Raw genomic sequence first — 24667 nt, 5'->3', positions numbered from 1 at the left:
TTTATAGTCTGTATATTGTACAGGCTTGTGTCAGGAAACCTGTGGGCCCCTGGTGAAAGCTTTACTAGATTATTGAAAGGGAACACACAGGCAGAAAAGTGATATAGTGGAATCTCTAAGGAAGACAGGTCAGGGAATGGAAGGTATGTGACATGTCAATGTATTAGTGTAAGTCTGGCAACCCCCCCCCCCCCACTTGGTTGTCTTATAAAACCTGACTTGTGCTTTTATTTAATCGGCGCTGGTCTTACTCACTGTGTATTTATAGAAATATGACGCATTCATTGGTATGACTTATCTAATTAGCCCTGGATGCTTTATTTTTACATGTCTCGTGTGAACGTTTAGTTTACACCACCTAGAAAGTGTGGTTCAGTGAAACAGGAATATTACAGCTGAAAAGTGTGATACTTATTTCCAACATTTGATCTTGTTTCCATTTTATAATTTACCCCCGGTGCCATAGGTTTGACTGATTTTTGTATGCCAATCAGGAGCTGCCTTGGCTAGGGGGGGGGGGGGGGGGGGCAAGGGGACATTTGCCCCCCAGGCTGTTCCCATTGTGGGCTGGGTCTCTGGGCAACCTGCATTTCTTTAAAATGTTCCTAATAAGCTGTTGTGCTGAGTCTCGCCCCACGGGATAAAATTTGCCAGCCAGCTCCTGTTGCCAATGATAATTGACTAGCAGCTTCAGTGTATGCAAAGGATGTCGGCTAGCTCTTTGATTTTAGTTTAGCTATGGGGTCTTTTAAGGGCCAGTCAGAGCAATATATTTTCGTTTGTTACAAAATCCTGTACGTGTCCAGTCCTTGAAGTGTAGGCAGAACACTTAAACATCAATGTACATGATACAAACTCCTACTAATTTCATGATGGCCAGTGACTTCATTCATGCACGGTGGCTCAGTGGTTAGCACTTCTGCCTCACAGCACTGGGGTCATGAGTTCAATTCCCGACCATGGCCTTATCTGTGTGGAGTTTGTATGTTCTCCCCGTGTTTGCGTGGGTTTCCTCCGGGTGCTCCGGTTTCCTCCCACACTCCAAAAACATACTGGTAGGTTAATTGGCTGCTAACAAAATTGTCCCTAGTCTGTCTCTCTCTCTGTCTTTCTGTCTCTGTCTGTCTCTGTATGTTAGGGAATTTAGACTGTAAACTCCAATGGGGCAGGGACTGATGTGAATGAGTTCTCTGTACAGCGCTGCGGAATTAGTGGCGCTATATAAATAAATGGTGATGATGATGATGAGCCAATGCAACCAGACTTTCCCGGTTGTCAGCGTGGTTTGCGATTCCCGGTTGTCGGTGTGGTTTGTGTTTCCCGGTTGTCGGTGTGGTTTGTGTTTCCCGGTTGTCAGCACAGTTTGCATTTCCCGGTTGTCGGTGTGGTTTGTGTTTTCCCGGTTGTCGGTGTGGTTTGTGTTTCCCGGTTGTCAGCACAGTTTGCATTTCCCGGTTGTCAGCACAGTTGGCATTTCCCGGTTGTCGGTGTGGTTTGTGTTTTCCCGGTTGTCAGCGTGGTTTGTGTTTCCCAGTTGTCAGCACAGTTTGCATTTCCCGGTTGTCGGTGTGGTTTGTGTTTCCCGGTTGTCAGCGTTGTTTGCGCTTCCTGGTTGTCAGTGTGGCTTTTGTTTCCCAATAGTCAGTGTGGAGCACTGGTTGGGTGTGTCCTAAGCTGTATATGTCCCTGACATGGGACTCCAAACTTTTCTGCTTGGGAGGAGGAAGAATATAAGTTAAAAATACATTTTAGGTGGAGTTATCTTTTAAGAGAAAGATCAAAATATAATTTTAACCAGCTATGCTTGTGCCAGAATTCACAGTATACATAACTTCAATCATAAGATAAGTGTGGACTTATTTTGAACTAATAGCCATGACAGGTTGTAAATACAAGTTCCCTCCTGTCTTTTACCATTGGTTAGATACATTTTCTTACAGAGCGTATGTAACGGTACCCATATCTGAATACTACCCCCTTCAGTGGGAGGGGTTTATTAGGTGGTCCTCTGCCCAATGTCAGTGGGTTTGAAATAATTTCCGGTGCTGTTATGCAAACGATGTGGTCTGCATACGATCCCACGCTCCCTGAAAAGGTCTTCAAGCATAGATAGCATTTAGATACACTCATGCCTGAGAGTATATCTAACCAACAGTAAAAAAAAAAAAGGACTCGTGTTTACAAAATATAACCTTTGGCTTCATTACATCTATTTTCGCTGCAAAACAAACAAGTTACCTCCCTAATACAATTCCAAAAATATAGAGCTCATTTATCATGTTACTAATCTCCTGAAATACGCTGTGCTGCTGTGAATATTCTGATAATCTAACTGGTTACAGGTTGTCCTGCACCCCTGCTTCCAAACTGGAGTCACGCAGACACCCAGGAGATGACGAATAACAATAAAAAGGTGATCTGACACCAGTAACCTGCACCTTGGGCTTATCGTTTAAAGGTACAGCGTAATACACACTACATAAAATATATCCCGATACGATATAGTTAATGATTTTACCAACCTCTGAAAAAACTCCCGATCAGCAGCCGATTCCTGTGTACACACTATACACGTTTTACAAGATTTACCGTCAGATCTGTGCTCTTCATCTGTCATAACCATCGGGTAAAAAGATGGTGACTCTGCACACTCCATAGAGATCTATGGACACTGCCGGTCCTGAGTGCGTACACACTGCAGGATTGGAACGACATCGTTCCATCGTTGAACGACTATTTTAGTCCTGTTTAAAAATCAAATCAACGATACGATAATCGTTCATTGTCAGAGCGTACACACTAATGCGATATCGGTCCGAACGCTCTTTTATCGCGTGATTGTAGTGTGTACCTAGCTTAACAAGTATTTGACTTGTTTGCAAATATGAAAAACACCAATATGAAACATCAACATTTGACAGTGTTACACACAAAGTACTAAGTATATAACCTTTGTGGACACTTAGTACCGGTCTCTCTACTTCTGTCATCTTCCGTTCTAGTAATTACATTGGCCAGACTGGAGAGAAGATACCAACAGTACAGTACGGTGACCTATTCACAATCTGTGGCTTATTTAATTATTTTTTACACAATTCTCATGTTCACAGATACGTAATAATTTAACCTTTAATCCACACTGTTTATTGCAGTACTTGCAATCTTCGATATTCAGCCATAATTACAGTGAAGAAGAGTCAGAACAGCTGTGTTATTCTCTTGTGGTTTATGAAACTGTACGAGATTGTTTGGGGGGGGGGGGGGAATAATAAAAGTATTGACATGCACAATAGGGAGCCAGACACATTGTCATCTCATCTACTGAACATTGCCAGTCCAGATAAATTACGGCCAGAAGGCTTAACCTCCGCTGTACGCTAGCTGGCCTTTCCTCTGAACGGCTTCAGAAAATCACTAATAAAGGCCATGTGTTTCTGGAGTCTAAAGATTTGTCTATGGAAAATCCCTCAGGCCCAACAACTACCCGATTGAAATATTAATTCACCTTTCAGGGAGTTGACTCATCTCCTCCTACACAATCCATCTGGTTGCTTTGCCCTAGTGACCACTCTCTGCCAGAAGCAACGAACGTCCGACATCCCAGCAGTACTGACCATTAGTAATGTGGTCAATGACTGGAACAGTAAACCAACAGGGAAAATATCATAAGTACTGTACCGCTGTTAATGTCTATAATATATAGGAAAACTTCATGTCAAGCGCTGGCCCCAAAAAAACATTATTAACTGCGGTTTTGTGACTACACTCTGCCGACCAGTGGGAGATTGGGCCACGCACGTGTATACACTTGTATGGCCAATGTCCGGATTTGTTATAGCGCCATTAGAGAATGGATGCATACGCGTCCAATTGAAGTCATCGTCCAAACGGCTCTACCATCCATCCCTGCCTGACATCGGTTGGCTCCCCACCAGACAGAGAACGGGATTGGACGTCTTTTTGGATTTACACACTCTGAGATTTGCAACCAAGTAGTTCTTATTGACTGGCCAAATCGCTGCGTGTATGAGAAACTTTATACTCATGAAATGAACCTTAATTACTTGGAAATGTACGTGTAGACGGCCAACCATCATTCCTTTTGTGGATGAACAGTTCTGCTATCACCAGAAATAAGGCTGCAGACGACAAGCATTGTGCATAAATTGGGAAAACTTGTGGTAATATGGTAGTGATACTGCTTTCATTGTGTAGATATAAGGGCATAAAACAAATATTCAGAATGCAGTCATTGCGATTTATTCAACATCCAGCTCCTAGGTGTTGTTCCCAAAGCCGTCGGGGTACCTGCAAAGTGGGGCTTCCTTACCCATTCATACTTTGTTGGGTAGTATTTAATCAAGGGCATGAGCTACTGTTCCCCATATGACCTTAATTTTAAACAGTAACTATATAACGTTACTGCCACTGTCATACGTCCCAACATTTGGGTAGGCAGCGTCGGGATGGGGGCGTGGCCTCGAACAGATGGGCGTGACCACTCCCCCATGCGCTTCAAATGCACGGCTGCCCGTTCTGTCCTCGACCTCCACTCCAAACCCCTACATGCATAGCAGCAGTGAACGGGAGATACCTGCCAATTTTTCCACCAATCGAAGCAAAGCTGGTGACCGGAATGGTGGGGCAGAGCCCTCAAATTTGGGCAGTTTGGTGATATGCATGGTTACACTTATTCATGCTTGTCAACTCTCCCGGAATGTCCAGGAGACTCCCGAAATTCGGGTCGGTCTCACGGACTCCCGGGAGAGCTGGCAAGTCTCCCGCATCCCGCAATTGCGGGGCTAAACTGACGCGATTTGCGGTGAATCACGTCATTTTGGCCCAGCCCCCCACGACTAAACGGCCAAAATGATGCGTTTGGCCGCGCCCCGCCCCCTCCCGCCCTTTAGACACGCCCCTCACCCGGATACAACTTGCCAAAAGTAGGCAAGTATGCACTTATTTATCAGGTATGGAGCACTTGTAATTGACATTTAACATATTTGTGCCGTACATATCATTAGTTATTTTTTTTATTTGTTGATGTTTTTGAATGACAGTATAGGACAGTATTTTCCACTTTTGTCAATGAATGGTTTCTTATATTAACGGTTTCCTGTATTAACTCTTTGTCTATGAACACTGGAAATTGCCTGATGACATCACTATTACCATTCTTGCACAATATCCTTTATACGGTTTTGTCATGTATAGCCCTCTGTTTTATGATACCGCATGTTGGGCCTGAATCATTAAGGAGAGCAAATAAAAAAAGTACATTTAATCCTAGACAAAACCATGTTACAATGCAAGGGGTGCAAATTAGTTTATTATTGTGCACATAAGATAAATACTGACTGTTTTTTGTGTTGCACATAAATACTTGATGGCTTTATTTTTACCCTGACATATAAAGTTGATCTAGGACATGCCCAACCCCAACTATAAATCTGTCCCCACATTTTAAATTTACCCCCCTCTCCAATGCAACATGGTTTTGCCAAGGTGCAAAGTTACTCATTTTTTTTGCTTTACTTTCCTTAATGTCTCTGGCCCACTGTGTGTGAAAGTATAGAGTTATTTAGGCAAAACTATGTTAGGTTATAATTTAGATATAGGGGCGACACTAGCAGAAGTGACCTGGATGTTGCCCGTGAGAGAGATATAGTAACATGATTAAAAACCTATGAGCCAGCCAGTGGGACATGATTCCCACACTAGCTCCAGCTGTTTACAAGAGCCTGTAAAGCGTTTGTTTCCTGCATGGACTGAGAATAGAGAGAGACGGGGAACATTTTCATTCAGAAAACATAATGAGATCCAGAATGCCTCTTCATCACTTCAAGCAGCGCTTCATCTCCCTAACTGGGGCCAGATGGTAATTTTCCATAAAAAAAATCTTGCAGTTGGCAGATATTAATATTTTGAAGGGGTTGTGACCCCCCCCCCCCCTCTGTTGTTACCTGCAGCTGGAAGCCTGACTGCGCTAATTATGGGAAGGCGACTGCTATCTTTCACAGTGCGGGAAAACTCTATGGGATAGATTTACTAAACAGCAGGTTTGAAAAAGTGGAGATGTTGCCTATAACAACCAATCAGATTCTAACTGTCATTCTGTAGAATGCACTATATAAATGATAACTAGAATCTGATTGGTTGCTATAGGCAACACCTCCACTTTTTCAAACCCGCCGCTTAGTAAATATACCCCTATGAGATTCAATCAAACTGCATTATATTATTACTATTATTTATTTATTTATATAACGCCAATTGTATTACAGAGATTATTTGTCAGTCACATCAGTCCCTGCGCCATTGCAGTTTACAATCTAAATTCCCTGACACGTGCACACACTAAGATCCATTTTTGTCAGAAGCCAGTTAACCTGTAAGTATGTTTTTGAACTGAGCGAGGAGACCCACACAACCCACACAAACACGAGGAGAACATACAAACTCCACACAGATTGTGCCTTGGTTGAAATTAAACCCATGACCCCAGCGATATGAGGCAGCAATGCTAACCGCCCTGCAACCATGCGGCCCATTCATTATTTCTATGATTCAATTGGACACTGGGGGTGGGGGTGGTATTTTGGAGTATGCAGTGTAACAGCCAAGTTTCAACTAACATGAATAAATAGAAATAAATAAAAGATAAAGATAAAATAAATAAATAAAGATAAAATAAATAAAATATTTCATGCTGTGGAGTGAGATTAATCTAGGTACACTTCTCCCTACATGTAATAAAGACCCAATGTCCCTATGATTGATTTAAATCAGGAATGGCCAACCTGTGGTTATCCAGGTGTTGTGAAACTACAAGTCCCAACATGCACTGCCAGCTATCATCTTGCTAAATACTGGCAAAGCATGCTGGGGCTTGTAGTTTCACAACATCTGGAGAGCCGCAGGTTGGCCGGGCCATTGTTAATGTAATAAGAGGGGTGGTACTAAAGCGGATCAGGCACATAGTGCGTCTTTAAGATTCTCCCATCTTCCTAGAAACCAAGGTGCAGGTCTGGTTTGCAGAGGTGTCCCCCAAGAGGGGAGCTAAGGCCTAATCATTGAATCATGCTGGATAGATCATCCCAATTTGTTAATGAGGTCCTATGGAGGCAGCCATTGTGGGCTGAACCAGTATTCATTACAATCAGTGGCCGGTTCACCCTCCTGAGAACCTTATTTCTCAGGCTGTGCTGGCCCCGCGCTTGCTCAGAGGTGGACCCGGCTCAGCCCTTTTGGGTCTCAGGAGGTTGCCCGATGGCACTGCATTCTATATATTCATTGGGCACTAGTGCATATAAATCTGAAATATAATTTAATATACAACTTACCCTATATTATTTTCAAGTTCATTATTATTTAGAATTACCATTATGGGTTATATATATATCCCCCAACAGTCTCTATTTAGGTGGGACTGAACCAATTTTAGGACCCACAAAGGGCAGTGGCCTGGCAATGTGGGCGTGGTTTGGGCGAATCTGGGCATGTTCCAGCGGGTCACGATAGGGGCTGAGCCCACGATTTTGCTGCTTAAAACGTTAGGAGGTATATTTACGTAGTATGTAATACACATAGTTCTCGGAATGTTCGGAAGACTCTCGAATTTCTAGGAGTTCTCCTGGACACACCCTCCTTAGTGAAATGGGTGGGGCTTAACAACAGGATTCACATGCCTACCGGCCTCAGCACCAGGATACCCCGGAGGGGAGATAACAATTGTTGGCTAGTGTGGTAGTACAACATAGATTACACACTGTGAACAAGTATGGTGAAGAATGGCTGTTCAATAAGTTAAGCTCCAACAATAGCAGAGAACGTGTTAATTATACTTCTCACTGTGTCCCGGCTGTATTGTACAGATATTTCCATTCGCTTCTCTGTCTTTTGCGCTCTTGTCACAGAATGTTCAGCATTCTTCCAAAACAATCTGTCCGAGCACACGGGTACAGAGCCAAAACTCTGTATTTATGAATCCGGATTCAAACTTTCCATGACTCCAGTTTCATCCGTTCACGTTCGCTCTTTCCGATGCCCCCTCAGAACGGATGTATCTTTTTATAATGAGCTGTGACACATATTTATCGACTGATATATGCAAATGAAGGACTTTACGGAACAAATATACAATGGAATATCCACAGGGGCTTTGCTACTTTTATCAATAAATTAAAGCAAAATATACTGTTTACCGACATGTTTTATTTTCATATTTTCATTTTAAATATCACTGTAAAAAAATGACAACAATATTTTTTGGGCTCCCTTACCCAATAATATTCTATGCCAATAGAAGGAAGGAGACAGACTCACAAGGTATTGTTGTAGTTTAAAAAAAATGTAAACAACCCTGATTAGTTGATATATTGTAAAGAATAGTGTATTATGTTTTCTTGACTTTCCCAACTATAATTAGTCAGAAAATCATTTACAAATTGTTCAGTGTTCTCTGCCATATTTCTGTGTAATTCCTTAACCACATAAAGGTAGTGATTGACTTACTGGTATTGTCCCCCTAGGCAGGCTTTTTGGTGCTACCTTTCCCTGCATTCCCCCCAGCAGGTATTGCATACATTAAATATATGCAGTACAGAACTAATGTAATAAGCCAGGACTCAGGGATGGCAGTGGGGCCAGTGGCACTAATAGAAGTGGGATTGATGTAACGTGGCACGTAGGCAGGAAGAGGCCGTTCAGTCTCTCTGAGTGCCCTGCCAGGAACATGGCCACATCCGCTAACTGGTCTTTTATATACAGGGCTCAGACCTTCAGGCTTTTCAAAGTCACCCAAAAGTACCATGATCACCAATTTATATATATATATATATATATATATATATATATATATATATATATATATATATATATATATATATATATATATATATATATATATATATATGCTATTTTTGTAAGAAAAAAGGTGCCAGAACTTTCATCACATAGTCAATCACTGTACACACACCCACACATCAGTTGTGTAACGAAACATAATGGTCACCACCTGCAGTAAGCACCCAGCGCGCGACCACATGACCAATTACAAGCTAAGCAGCGCCAAAAGCCGAGCAGCGCCATCAGAGCCAGCGCGGACGAAGTACGCATGCATCGGACTCAACACACAAGCAGTTTCATGCACCGTTTTAATGATGTTGCCGCCGACCTGCTACGCTCGACAGGGCGATTCAAGTCCACGTGGACCAAACATCAAATGTTCAAACGTTACTTTTAAAACTTGGAAAATCCGTTGACAAAAGGTGCCAGAAAAATAGTCAAAATTGATTTATATAGTGCCAGCATACATCTTCCACAGCATTTTGCAATTGGTTGGGAACAAACAGGAAGTAATACAGTAAGACTGGGTACTAACAAATAGACAAAGGGCCCAGTTTTCAAGCTTACACTAATATACATATATATATATATATAGCTTGCAAACTAAAGCAGGGGGACAAGGGGTATAATGGTTATTGTCACGGATGTGAAGTATGAAAGTGCACGGTCAGCGTTCCTGGATATCATTGCTGCTGATAGATTAGCCGTCCTCCCACGCTCGGTGTCCCTCCTGCCACTCCTCACTGTACCTCTGGAAGCTATAGGCACAGATCCAACACATATGAAGAAAATGAGATGCCTGAACCAAGCCCAGATTTTCTTTTCCCAACCTCAAGACCCTTCCTGGCAGCCTCCCAACTTCTATCCTTTGGGGGGGGGATACACAGCCCCAGCCTGCAGGATGGATGCATGTAACTGCCTTAGTGAGGAACAGCAAATCCTGTCCTGTTAGACTGGGTGGTCTCAACATCCTCCAAACGTCTGTTCTAGGTCACAGAGAAACACTCCCCCATCAAACTCAATCAGCTCAGAAAACCTCAGCCGGTTTGTCTTTCCTGGGATGCAGTTTGAAAAATGAGTAAAAAAATAAATAAATAAATCTTTTATGGGTCTGTAAGTGGATCAAGATTCCCCCCTTGAATTTTATTAAACCCACTCAAAAGCTTTCATCTCTGCAAAGGGGGTCTGGGAAATTAGATTTTAAAACTCCCCCTGGATTCATAAGACGCTTTGTTTTAACTAGTAAAAAATAACTTGGTCTAATTTATGGTTCTTTTTTTCTTGTGTTTTCTCCTGTGTACCCCATGTCTATCTTATACTTGCCAACTCTCCCGAAATGTCCGGGAGAGTCCCGAAATTCGGGTCGGTCTCCCGGGAGAGCTGGCAAGTCTCCCGCATCCCGCGATTGCGAGGCTAAAATGACGTGATTCGCGGTGAATTGTGTCATTTTGGCCCCGCCCCCAAGACGAAACGGCATGTTTGTCGCGGGGGTGGGGCCAAAATGTCGCGTTTGGCCGTGCCCCTCTCCCGGATACAACTTGCCAAAAGTAGGCAAGTATGGTCTATCTGTCCACTCTGTGCTCCCCTCTTTGTCTATCTGTCCACTGTGTGACAACCCATGTCTGTCTGTCTGACTGTGTGCACTCGCACTTGCTCACACTATCGGAATGTCCGGGAGACTCCCAAATTCCGGGTAGTCATACTTACTACAAGCACCAGCATACCCATGGCTGCCAGGGCATGCTTGCCCTTGGAGAACCACAAGTGCCAGCATGCCCTAGCACCCAGAACCTGCTGGGACCTGTAGTGCACTAAGACGAAATTTAAATAAACCAATACTTTTCGTTTACAAAATAATTTTATTGGAATTTAAAAAAAAGATAAAAAATTAATGGTCGCCAAATTTCTGGTACTTCATCTGTAATCATTCCAATGGTCGGTGGTTGGCCCTTCCGTCCCCCCCTCCCCCACAAAAAAATACCTAGTTAATTGATTTCAATGGCCCACGTATGTGCCAAAAAAAACTATTAAAATTATTCCAATGGTCTATGGTTGTCCAAAAAACTAATACCTAGTAAAAAAAAAAGAATTTTCTTGGGACAACCACAGATCATAATGAAATAAGATTCATTAAATAATTTTACTAGGTATTTTTGGGGGGATAACCATGGCACATTACTGAAACAATGCAATCTAACCAATCATTTGGCATTGTCATCAGCCATGTTTGATAATGAAAATAATGTGGGTACATGGGAGATTGTAATTAAGCAAGTTGCTAGTGCATGCCTACACATAGAAGATATATACATCGGCCCTGAGTCATTAAGGGGAGCAAAGCAAAAAAAAGGAGTAAATTTGCTCCTGGACAAAACCATGTTACAATGCAAGGGGTGCAAATTAGTTTATTATTTTGCACATAAGTTAAATACTGGCTGTTTTTTCATATACTTGATAGCTTTATTTTTACACTGACATTTTAAGTTTATCTAGGACATGCCCTACCCCAATTATAAATATGTCCCCACATTTTAAATTTACCTCCCCCTCCAATGCAACATGGTTTTGCCCAGGTGCAAAGTTACTCCTTTTTTTATGCTTTGTTCTCCTTAATGACTCAGGCCCATCAAGCGCATATAAATCGTGTATCAAATACATAAAAAAAAAGCATTGCGGTTCATAGGTGTTATTACTTGTATTTTCATATGCGGTTAAAAAAAGCATTTTTAAACGTCCATGACTACGTGGCCTAATCCACGAGCTCTTTCACTGTATTTCTAAACATGACTTGTACAGTATAATACTCTTAAGACTCAAAAATGTAGTATTGACTTTTTTGGGATGAGGTTGTATTTAGGTTTAAGGATGATTTTCTTGACATTTTTCTGACTGAACGCCAAATCTTCCATCTGCCCAAACACGGCTGTCTTCAGCGACAAAACATCCTCCGTTTCAGCCGCTTCCTGTTTTCCATTCACTGGCGTCCTGTGTTTACAGCTCAGCCGAAAGCCGATTGGTGGACTGGAGTCCTCATACTTAAATTATGTTGTTAGAATAAAACCAGAGAATATAATGCTTTACTGAGGGCCTTGCGGAGTTCTAACATAAATATATATTTATTGCTTCATTTACAGGATGAAGATTCCGCAGACCCTCTCCATTATATCGTTTATGTTTTTGCTGGGGAGCGTACGGCTTGGCACATCTCTCAACCCAAATGACCCCAACGTCTGCAGTTACTGGGAGAGGTAAAACAAAACATTTAGCATTCCCCTCAGCATATAGAGCCAATGTACTTCATACATAGCGTTATCATCGGACAGACAGGAAGCAGCTTCTCACAGTCCTCCTCCCGCTTCCTGCATGGAATTCGAAAGCTGTCGCTTAATAAACTTTGCTTGTGCCCTTTGAAAGTTGACAACGTCATACGCTTTATGTCACAGCACAAAATCAGCACATGCCGTGTCGGAGGGTAATATTATAGCTTTATAAACACTGGATAGAATGTGCTGTGTCAATGTTTGTGGTGCTCTATAGAATCCCCAATCGCCTCTTTTGAAATTACAAAGTGGGACAGCCAGGTGACTGAACGTTTGTTTAGGACATAAAATACACTTTTGAGTCACTTACGGAGTAAAGTGTTATAGGATCCTATTCCCAGTTATTATGTCAATTTCACAACTCTAGATTAAGGGCCTGATTCAAGTTAAGTAAAAAATTGAGTAAGTTTCTCTTGGACAAAACCATGTTACAATGCAAGGGGTGCAAATTAGTTTGCTCTTTTGCACATAAGTTAAATAGTGTCTGTTTTTTCATGTACTACACAAATATCAACTTTAAATGTCAGGTTACAAATAATCTATGAAGTATTTGTGTGCTACATGAAAAAACAGACAGTATTTAACTTATGAGCAAAATAGAAAACTAATTTGCACCCCTTGCATTGTAACATGGTTTTGTCAAAGAGAAAACTTACTCAATTTTTTACTTAACTTTCCTTAATGAATCAGGCCCTTAAAGTGTTCAAGGTGAACTGTGCTGAAGAAACTGGGACAGGTAGGAGACCTAGTAATGCTCAACATGCTTCAAAACCACCCCAGAATAAAATAGGGACAAACACCAGAATATGATCCATTCCCCTTTGCCTCAGTCCACCCATTTCTTAAAGAAAGTTCCCCTATACCTGAACTAATTTCCAGTGTAATATGTAATATATTTCCCGTGCTTCACGCCCTACTCCACATTATTGACAATATCTTCCTAGGTTAATAAGTTGCCCCAATATTAACCTAAGTGAACAACCGACTGCCCCAAATATAGCTGGACAAATATGTCGCAATCTCACAAATGGCCCAAGAGCCGCGTGATAAGGTCACTAATTTGGCCATGGCGGTGGTTAAGTTGTACGTGATCCGGTTCCGGCGTCACTGGGCCTGTAGGTGTGGTCAGGAGGTGAATACCGATTGTGGTCACTGCATTTATCAATATGCCCAATAATTAGCCTATAGATTACTACCAAGACTTCCACCTATTTCAATATAGTGTATGATGTATATGTGTTTAGTACATGCATGTTGGAAAAATGTTTTTTACTGATAATATATGGAATGTGGGAAATCCTTTTGCTAATACTTTTCTAGTGTCATGAAATATTTTGATCAATGTAAATTGCTGCCACTAATGTGGCTCTGCATCCAGACCCTGAATAGTGCAGTACATGGGCTGTTGCAATATCACATAGGCGTATTTTAAGTTAACCTAGAACTAGACAGTTTCTACTTATATGGTCTCATAGGCAAACCAAGGGGGGTTTCTAGTGCCTGGAAACCCCCTTCCAAGCCTGGGGCACTGTATAATTGAGGTGCCTGGACCCTGCTCCCGCTTCACACACTGCTTGAAAAGGGAGAGCTGTGTGCACCTAACAGTAGTGCACGCAGCATTGCCCATGTATCTTATGGGGATAGGAAGAGTTGGAGAGCAGCCAAGCACTGTCTAATATTATAGCCACGCCCCCATGCATGCTGGTCACGCCCACTGGCTGCGTGGTGTGGAAATCCCCTTCTACAAATCCTGTGTTTCCCCCTGGGTCTGTCCGTAATTCAGAAATGAACAGACCCTAACTCCTTGTTACACGTGGATCCCCACATGTAGAAAATACTGATTAAATGCATCTTTAATCTATATATATAGTGTCTACCTGTTAGCCTTATTACTGTCGGTCTTGTGATAACATGCTCTGTCTCTGCCAGCTATACCACGGCAGTGAAGGAGTCGTACGCCCATCCATACAGCCAACCAGCCCCCGATTCCTGTGACAATACCTGGAACTACTTCAAGACATGCACACAGCCGAAGTAAGTAACGCCACGAGAGCGAGGAACTCTCTTTCTACCCTACGACCTCATCTCAGGAGACAAGTGACAGTTTGGGGTATATGTATCAATAGGCGGGTACTAAAAGCCCATCGGGATTTGCCTTTAATAAAATTGTCGTTTTAAATAACGACGGCAAACCATCGACAATCTGCGGTTTTAAGTAGCTGTTGATTGATGCGTTTACCCCTATGTGTAGCATTGCATTTTCCCATAGTCCTCTGCTGTGCTTACGTCCTCAGCATCCAGGCTATACAAATACTAAAATCACTAGACATATAAATTAACACCAGACACAACATACACACAAACAGCTCATCTACGCGCAGTCAATTTGAAATACGTTAGGTTGCGGTCAGTGTCTTTGCGCGCGGAGGTGACTTGGACATGGCTATGTAGTGTTGCGTGCCTTTGGCTTCTGCGCACGAGCAGTGTATTTTGGTGCTGACGATACGCACGCATTCGCGGTATATGCTAATTCATGGCTCAGGCCCTCTATGTACAAGCTGGGGTGCAATATTTGCCCACATTGTATAAGCAAAAAAATATGGATATTCTGTACTCACACTTACCTACAAAGCCCTCAACAACACTACCCCTGCATACATCTCAAATCTCATATCAAAATACTCTCCCTCCCGCCCTCTTAGATCTCCCTCTGACCTGCGCCTCGTCTCTGGTAACCACCTCTCACTCCTGCCTACAAGACTTCTCCCGTGCTGCCCCCCACTTATGGAATTCCCTACCACACTCAATCAGACTTTCCCACAGCCTTCAAATCTTTAGACGCTCTTTGAAAACCCATCTCTTATTTAGAGGTGACCTTATCCCCAATAACGCTATTCACACTAATGCATCCTCACAACTGTCCTAATCTCCACTCTGAGCCACACTCGCTCCTCTTGTTTCAGCTGTGCCCTCTTCCCCTTAGAATGTAAGCTCTCTAATGAGCAGGGTCCTCCATACCCTTTGTTTTCATGTCTGCATTTATATTGTCTACCTTGTATGTCCTTGTTTAATGTTTGTCCTGTTTTCCCTACTGTACTGCGCTGAGGAGCACTGTGGCGCCTTAAAATCTACCATAATAATAATAATAATATACAATTAATGCTGTTCTATCTACTTTTCTATATTAAAAACAGGGAATGTTAGTTCCACATATTGCAATCTATGTTAAGTTGACCAACTCACGCCAAAGCCTTCCCAGTCCTAACATGATCATTGCTATGCTTTTTTACCTAGCCTAAGGGCTTACCTGCACACAGATTTTAAAGGCAAGGCTTTCCCAAGCACTAGCTGCTACGGTAGACCTGGGGCTCACCTGACACAAGCTGGAATTAATGTAAAGTACTAAAAAATTGTGTGCAAGAGAGTTGGAAATAAGATCGTATCTGTTACAAAACATCATCAGTATGAATGTATATCAACATTTTTCTTCCTGTTCTGTTTTACTTTCTGAATGACCCTTATCTACGTTAAAATGCTCTGGGGGGGACTTAGAACAAAAGTATGACGCAGGTCATTACTGAGACAGGATCAGACAGTCATATCTGTCTATTTGTATTTTCTTACAGCTTGTTACTGTAGGTGGATTCTCAGTTCAGTGCCATGTTTTGAGTACCCAGTGGGCAAACAATTGCTGTATACCCAGAAGCCTTTGCTCCAGTAATGGAGTGACTTATGTACATCTTTCTCGCTAATGAGTTGCTTCAAACTCTCAGTAACTTTATTTATTGTTTTAATGAGGCTGCCTCTGGTCAACACTAAGTATTATTTTGCTTTTAGCAGAAATCTAATCCTGTGTTATACATATCAGTAATATCATTTATTGCATATTTCAGAATATAAAATGTAATAATAGAACAGTAGTTTGTACAAAGTGACAATAGGAACGAACAGACCTGTTCTCTTACATTACAAGGGTCACACTTTCCTTAACATAGTATAAACTATACTAATGCATAGTGACTGTACTGGCTGACATTAAGGTATATATTACGCTGCTGAAAATTAAAACCACTGGTACCAGCCTGGTATGGATTTTTTAAAGACAAGTTCACATTGGACCCCCTTCACATTTTTACCCTACTGTTGTTGTAAATGAAGGTCTATTGTGCAGGGTAACACGTGTATTTCTTATTTTAGGATTATGTATAGGACTGCTTACCGCCACGGAGTGAAGCTCGACTACAGGAAGAGGTTCCGATGTTGCCAGGGATATTATGAAAGCAACGATGTCTGTGTTCGTAAGTCACAATTTATTTTAAATATTATAAACAATCTGTAGTGAGTTCCATATGTTTTATGTCCCACAGTTTGGGCTCCCTGCATGGGTCATGTGGTGCAGGAGACGTCCAGCTCACATTGCAGAATCCCCACTATCGGAGGAGCAGCCAGGAGGACATTCCGGAGCGGAATATTTATTGTCTTATAGTTCTGGAGTTGACATCTATCCAGAAAATTAAGGCTTTTAAAGACTCACTGATTTCCATGGAGTTAATAGAACATACCCATTACATTAAACTACATTTCAGGTTCAATCAGTCTAATGAAAGTCAAAGGCTTAACATGTAACATTTGCACCAAGTTTATAGAACCATAGAATTTGACGGCAGATAAGAACCGCTTGACCCATCTAGTCTGCATATTTTTTACCTATGGTAACCTCAAACACTATTTAAATCTTAGTTCTTTATAAGGATATCCTTATGTCTATCCCAAACATGTTTAAATTGCTACTGTATTATCCTCTACCACCTCTGATGGAGGCTATTCCACTACCCTTTCTGTGAAGTAGTTTTTCCTCAGATTTCCTCTGAACCTACTTCCCCCCAGTGTCAGTACATGTCCTCGTGTTCTAATACTTCTCTTCCCCTCAGTGTCAGTACATGTCCTCGTGTTCTAATACTTCTCTTCCCCCCAGTGTCAGTACATGTCCTCGTGTTCTAATATTTCTCTTCCCCACAGTGTCAGTACATGTCCTCGTGTTCTAATACTTCTCTTCCCCCCAGTGTCAGTACATGTCCTCGTGTTCTAATACTTCTCTTCCCCCAGTGTCAGTACATTTCCTCGTGTTCTAATACTTCTCTTCCCCCAGTGTCAGTACATGTCCTCGTGTTCTAATACTTCTCTTCCCCCCAGTGTCAGTACATGTCCTCGTGTTCTAATACTTCTCTTCCCCCAGTGTCAGTACATTTCCTCGTGTTCTAATACTTCTCTTCCCTCCAGTGTCAGTACATGTCCTCGTGTTCTAATACTTCTCTTCCCCCCAGTGTCAGTACATGTCCTCGTGTTCTAATATTTCTCTTCCCCACAGTGTCAGTACATGTCCTCGTGTTCTAATACTTCTCTTCCCCCCAGTGTCAGTACATGTCCTCGTGTTCTAATACTTCTCTTCCCCCAGTGTCAGTACATTTCCTCGTGTTCTAATACTTCTCTTCCCCCAGTGTCAGTACATGTCCTCGTGTTCTAATACTTCTCTTCCCCCCAGTGTCAGTACATGTCCTCGTGTTCTAATACTTCTCTTCCCCCCAGTGTCAGTACATGTCCTCGTGTTCTAATCCTTCTCTTCCCCCAGTGTCAGTACATGTCCTCGTGTTCTAATACTTCTCTTCCCCCAGTGTCAGTGCATGTCCTCGTGTTCTAATACTTCTCTTCCCCACAGTGTCAGTACATGTCCTCGTGTTCTAATACTTCTCTTCCTTTGTAGAATGTTTCCCTCCTGCACCTTGTTATAACCCTGATATATATGAAAGTTTCTACCATGTCCCCCCTTTCTCTTCTCTGCTCCAAACTATACATATTAGGATCTTTTAGGCTTCCCGGGTAAGTTTTGTGCTGTAGACCATGCACCATTTTAGTTGCCCTTCTTTGTACAGTCTCTAATGTATTTATATCCTTCTGGAGATATGGCCTCCAGAACTGAACACAGTATCTAGATGAGGCCGTACCAGTGCCCTATACAGTGACATTATTACTTCTTTCTTTCTGCTACTGATTCCTCTCCCTATACAACCAAGCATCTGACTTCCCTTCCTCATTGCTTTGTTACGTCACCTGAAATAGTGACTCCCAGATCCCTTTCCTCCTCAGTAGTTCCCATTATAGTGCTATTAATACTGTATTTAGTCTTCAGGATTTTGAGACCCAAATGCATTTTTTGGCGTTAAAGTTGTAGTTGTCATGCAAACTATAACATTATATAAACATATTGTAGAGTAGGTGTAAAAAAGACAAAGGTTATCACCACTGTCCCAACTAGCTCGGCTTACTGTCATGAAGGACCACGAACCACCAAGGTGTAAACGTTTAGATATGAAGGAGAGTACCTTGTCCTTTAAGGGGCGGATTTAGAGCTGAACATAAAGAGGAACCATTTGTGTATGTGCAGAGATGGGTCTCTTTCTTGATTTTGAGCTGAGTGCGTCTATATGTGCAGCATTAAATCTATTATATAGATGCGTCGGGGGCACAGATCATCAACTCTAAACTTGTACCCTTACGTCTCATCTCTATCATCATTAGAGACCCCTGTAACCCAAAATAAGTTGCCTAACTTGCATCTACACCACTTGCGCGTTAAAACCCCTGATCCTCTTCTCAAAACGCCAGAACGAGATACGGGCAGCTCTAAATCCGTACACGAGTTGTACTCAAGCCCACATCTTTACATCAGGCAAATGTACTTGCATGCAAGTCTAAATCAGGCCCTAAATTTCTAAATGACTTAATCTGTTGTAACGCCAAATGTTTTTTTTTGGGGCAGGTTGTTGAGTATATTGCAGCCGCCATGAGTTAACTGTGTAACGTACTGTCTATTGTAATTACCGTATAGGTCAACTGGGACGATGACTAGGGAAGGAAGGAAATGTTTTCTGGTGAATTGTATTTACATTTTTCCTACGCTGATATTTGTTCTTTCATATTCCGCTAGTTTTTCCAGGTAATAACAATAATAGAGGAGGGGGTGTTGAATAGAAGTCCCTGAGCATGTGGGGAGCACATGCCATAAGCTAATTTAGGATACAATCACACATTTATTTATTTTTATTTATTTTTGAAAGCCTGTAAAATCAGTGCTCTCGTGCCCAAGTGTCTGAAAAAAATAAGTGAAAATTTAAAAAACCGTGCACAAGGGATGCAGAACTGGCCCTCCTAGAAAAAGGAAGGGCCCTAGTCCCCGACCCCCGGATCCAAAAGGACCCTTAGGGGGGCAAGGGTCTTCAGGCCCCCTTCGCCGCAAGGCTAGGGGGGCCCCTTTAGCCCCTGGGACCCGCCGAAACTTCACCCAGGGCTCAGCAACTTGTTCACCCCCTGAAGGGAGGACCCACAAAGTTTTTCAGGGGGGCCGGAACCTCAGGGCCACACAGCCCCCCCCCCCCCCTAGATCTTCGGGGGGGGGGGGGGGAAACAGCCCAAAGGCACCTATCCGCACCCTAAAATCCGTGAATAAAACATAAAAAAAAGTGGAGTGACAAACGGTGAGAAAAATAAATAGTGCCGTGCAAAGCGGCCCCAGTCTTTCGACCGAGATGTTAAAAATTATTCCTGTCTAGCCAAAAGGCCGGGGCAAGGAAGAGTATGTGACTTGAAAGTGAGGTTCGTGCATAGTGCCATGTATCAAGTGAGGGTCCCACGCCCCAAGTGAATTATGGCACCCCTGGGTCACCACTCCAGGGGCACTATCTCAGGCTTTCTAACCCACCGGCCTTCTGGCCAGACCAAGCTTTCCCATGGCCCTTTCAGGTGCAGGAATTCCCTACTCGGACAAGTACTCACTTGATCTTAGCCAAAAGGCCGAGAAGCGATACAATCACACATGGTTAGTCTCCACAGCGATGTTTGACTAATCTAATAGTAAGCCGTCGCCGGCGTGGAGAAGGTCGTAGGACAGAAAACGGTTATGTCTTTCAACTTTGGGAGAGGGAAAGTGTCTATTCAACACTGCCCACATTATATTTAATTCAATGTTTCATTTGTTTTTCCACTAAATATTTCTATGTTCTTATCATGTTTCCCCTTACAGCTGGTATAGAGATAAATTATAGAACAATGAAACAGTGGACTGGCTGTCATATCATAGAACATTTTATCAAGTGGTATTAATGGTGTGGTTACAGTTCCGTAGTTTAGCAGCTTATTTCAGCACAAAATCGCTTTCTCTGAATTAATATGAATGCTTCCTATGATAACTGGTGAACAATGTTATATGTGATGCTATAACTCGACGCCCTTCCGCTGATACTTCACCGTGGCTCGGACGGCTGTCAACGTGGCAGATATCCCGACTCACAGTCCTTGTTGTCCTTGAATGACTCTGCTATAGCAGTGCTGCCAGCCTTGGCTGGTGTTGGCACAATGGGGAAGGGGCAAACAAGTGGGGTCCCCCTGATATTTACCCTGGTCAGAGGAGGAGGACAGAGGGCAGATTAGGAGGACAGTGGAGGGGGACAGAGGGCAGAGGAGGGGGCCAGCGTGACAGAGGGCAGAGGAGGGGGCCAGCGTGACAGAGGGCAGAGGAGGGGGCCAGCGTGACAGAGGGCAGAGGAGGGGGCCAGCGTGACAGAGGGCAGAGGAGGGGGCCAGCGTGGCAGAGGGGGCAACGTGAGAGGGCAGTGTGCCTGGATGCAGAGGGGGCAGTGTGCCTGCATGCAGAGGGGGCAGTGTGCCTGCATGCAGAGGGGGCAGTGTGCCTGCATGCAGAGGGGGCAGTGTGCCTGGATGCAGAGGGGGGCAGTGTGCCTGGATGCAGAGGGGCATTTTTGCATACAACTAAATAAGTATTTCTGTCGTGACCTAAATACTTATTACAACTTTTTGACCCAACTACCTCTAAAACAGGACTGTTCAGTAATTATTTTGGAGGGGTGCCTTGAAAAAATTTGGAGACTCTAAGGGTGCCGCGAACTGCAAAAGTTTGGGAACCACTGTGCTAGATAATACTTTCAATACCAGAAAAATTGTTGTTTCACACTGGGGAATATGGGACTCTCCAAAGCACTTGTAGCGCAAAATCCAAACTTTATACTGCTGGTATATTTCTATTTCTGCAGGCAAAAAATAGTTTCTGGAGGAGGGAATATGACACCCCCAAACAGTTGGTAATTTTTGCAAAAATGTCTCCTCTATCCTCCTCTCTTCCTGCTATAACAAGTGCTAGAAGAATTGCTCTCTCCCTGTTCTAATGCTGCCTGCGACCTAACCCTTCATTCTCCCTCTGTCAAATGGCGATGGATTGCTGTGTAGGCGGGTATTTATGCATTTCAAATATCGCAAGAACCGAGCTCTGAGATCTGACGACGTCACGATGATGTTTTGCCTCGATTTCGATTCCAAATTGGCGCCAGAGTACCGAGCTCGGCTCGGTACTCAGATAGCTGAAGTTCGGGGCTGGTTCGGTTCTCGGGGAACCGAGCCCGCCCATCTCTACATCAAACCCTAAGTGCTACATCTGGATGTGTAGAAAGATTACTCTCAAGAGAAAAGCGAGTGAAATGCAGAGTATCCCACTACTAACTGACTCCAGATGGAGGGTTAGCTTTAACTTGTATCATGTCTTGTTCACAAATAAAATAGATGGTTACTTGATGTCTACATCATTTTATATGTATAAGTTAAACAAAAGGTTTTATTAGTAGCGTTCCCAGAAAGCACTGCAGGGTCTGCATGTCATTAACACTCCCAGAATGCACTGCAGGGTCTGTATGTCAGTCACACTCCCAGAATGGACAGAAGGGTCCACGGTGGCTAAGTGGTTAGCACTTCTTCCTCACAGCACTGGGGTCATGAGTTCAATTTCCGACCATGGCCTTATCTGTGTGGAGTTTGTATGTTCTCCCCGTGTTTCCGTGGGTTTCCTCCGGGTGCTCCGGTTTCCTCCCACACTCCAAAAACATATTGGTGGATTAATTGGCTGCTATCAAAATTGACCTTAGTCTCTCTCTCCCTCTCAGTCTGTCTGTGTATGTAAGGGAATTTAGACTGTAAGCTCCAATGGGGCAGGGACTGATGTGAATGAGTTCTCTGTACAGCGCGGCGGAATCTGTGGCGCTATATAAATAAATGATGGTGATGATGATGATGATGAAGGGTCTGTATGTCAGTCACACTCCCAGAATGCACTGCAGGGTCTGTACGTCAGTCACACTCCCAGAATGCACTGCAGGGTCTGTATGTCATTTACACTCCCAGAATGCTCTGCAGGGAGTGTGACATTCTGGGAGTGTGACTGACGTGCAGATCGCTCTTTCATACATTTACCCCCCAGGAGAACACTTCCTACTTGGATGCGCACTGCCAACTGTAAAATTTGTTAGAGGAGGAATAATGGTTTGGGGCTGTTTTTCGTGGTTTGACCTGGGCATTGTAGTTTCAGTGAAGAGAAATCTTAAGGTATACAATGACATTCTAGAGAATTATGTGCTTCCAACTTTTTGGCAACAGTTTGGAGAAGGCTCTTTCCTATTTTAGCCTGATGCCCCCATGCACAAAGCAAGGTCCACCAAGAAATGGTTTCTCGAGTTTGATGTGGCTAAATGGATGTGAATCCCTGCAGTCATATTCCAAAATTTATTGAAAAGAATTCCGAGAATAGATGCTGTTATAGCAGCCAATTGGGGCCAAACGCCATATTAATGCCCATAGCTTGGAATGAGATGTTCAACAATCACACATGGATTTGACCCACGTATTTTTAACCATGTAGTGTATCGTCATTAGGTCCACCAACAAAGCAGAAAGCTTTACTAGAAACGTTTTTAGCAAGAACATTTCATATATTATTTGTCTACTTTCCTCAAAAATCTGCTGCCTCAGTTTCCCTTATGGTTGGCCCACCCCTGGTCAGTACAACTCCCATAGAGTAGACAAATAAATTAATAGTAAGAGTCATTTAGGAAGATTGAGGAAGAGCAGTTAACATCAGTTCCTCCTTTCCTGATGTCATGCTGCTATTTTTTGCATAGTTGCAGCTATTTTCACACATTCGTAGCTGTTATCAAGATCATGTCAACTGCCAAGGGAGCAAATTTTAGCTGACAGGACATGGGTAGATTGGGATGTCCTATCAAGACTATGGGCTGGTCAGAGCATTGTTCCAGCTTCTACATAAAAGTTAAATAATTATTTTGTGGGATGAGAGTGTTCCCTCCATAGCGTGAGCCCACAAGGCTTTTAAACCCCAGCATTATGACCAGATATATACACAATCTGCAGTTATATTCATCATCATTATCAGCTATTTATAAAGGCCCACTAATTCCGCAGCGCTGTACAGAGAACTCACATCAGTCCCTGCCCCATTGGAGCTTACAGTCTAAATTTCCTAACACACACACAGAGACTGAGAGAGACTAAGAGCAATTTGATAGCAGCCAATTAACCTACTAGTATCTTTTTTGGAGTATGGGAGGAAACCAGAGCACCCAGAGGAAACCCACGCAAACACGGGGAGAACATACAAACTCCACACAGATAAGGCCATGGTTGGGAATCGAACTCATGACCCCAGTGCTGTGAGGCAGAAGTGCTAACCACTGAGCCACCATGGTGTAATGAGGTATTAACAACTGCTTAAAATGGTTCACCATTCATACTAACACATGCAAACAAAATGTCAATATACACAACTGTGACACTTAAAATGAAAGCTTTTCCAATGTGTCCTTACTGTCAGCAGTTATTTAGGACATTTTTACTACACATATTGCAAATGAGGCGCAGATGAGCTATATGTTATGATAAAAAAAAAAGAAAACGTAATTAATAAAGGAGTTGGTCCAAATGATCAATGGTCAATAGGCAGCACATGTTTGCAGATTCCTATCACGGACAGCAAAATGTTCTTCAAAGACCTTAAAAAAGTGTGCAGGAGTATACGTGCCGAGCGCATTAATATCACAATGTGGCGCAGCATTTCTTACGGTTCCTATATGTTCTGCCCAGACACATACGTTCGTTGGGGTGTGGACAAAATATATAAATCTCTTATATAAAGTAGGCTCTAAGTGGAAATCTGAAGTACATTTCCGCCTTTGACGCTGTTTTTATTTTGATTCGATTTGATGGAAAATGGTCGATAAATTTAATCTGTCGACAGCTGATATGTTGTTAGGAGAGAAGCGATATCAGATCTTAGCACCAGATACAACATCCTGGACTTTCTCCGGCTATCTCTTCACTCCGTCTATTTATCCTAACTCCCTGGTGCTGAGTTTTCAAAGACAGAGTCATTGATTCAGGCTCGGTGCCCATGTTACAGGCCAAAGGAGATTAGTAGACGGCCCCCATGTTGTTCCTGGCATGAGTTAAAGGAGCTCTGCTTCCCTGCTTGTCTTCTGCCTCCTGATTGACTCCAGCAGTCCTAGTTGGGAATCTGATTGGTTTATCTAAGGCAGTGTATGATACGGCACAGAGCGAGGTCACGGCTGACCAAAAACAGGTCACTGGTA

The 24667-nt window shown here is 42.9% G+C and overlaps 1 protein-coding gene across 2 annotated transcripts in view; it reads left to right on the top strand.

Moving 5' to 3' along the window:
• The window catches only part of PEAR1 (platelet endothelial aggregation receptor 1), a 91339-nt gene that overhangs the window by 30558 nt on the left and 36114 nt on the right, over positions 1-24667 (top strand). For both annotated transcript variants that reach the window (XM_075192657.1, XM_075192656.1), the window contains exons 2-4: positions 11982-12095; positions 14097-14201; positions 16365-16465. In XM_075192657.1, coding sequence (XP_075048758.1) covers positions 11983-12095; positions 14097-14201; positions 16365-16465 — 319 coding nt within the window. In that variant the 5' untranslated portion in view covers position 11982. The remainder of the gene's footprint in view (positions 1-11981; positions 12096-14096; positions 14202-16364; positions 16466-24667) is intronic.

Source organism: Mixophyes fleayi, chromosome 12 (genome assembly GCF_038048845.1).
Source record: "Mixophyes fleayi isolate aMixFle1 chromosome 12, aMixFle1.hap1, whole genome shotgun sequence".
Classification (NCBI taxonomy): Eukaryota; Metazoa; Chordata; class Amphibia; order Anura; family Limnodynastidae; genus Mixophyes; species Mixophyes fleayi.
This window is presented reverse-complemented; position numbering and strand designations above follow the sequence as displayed.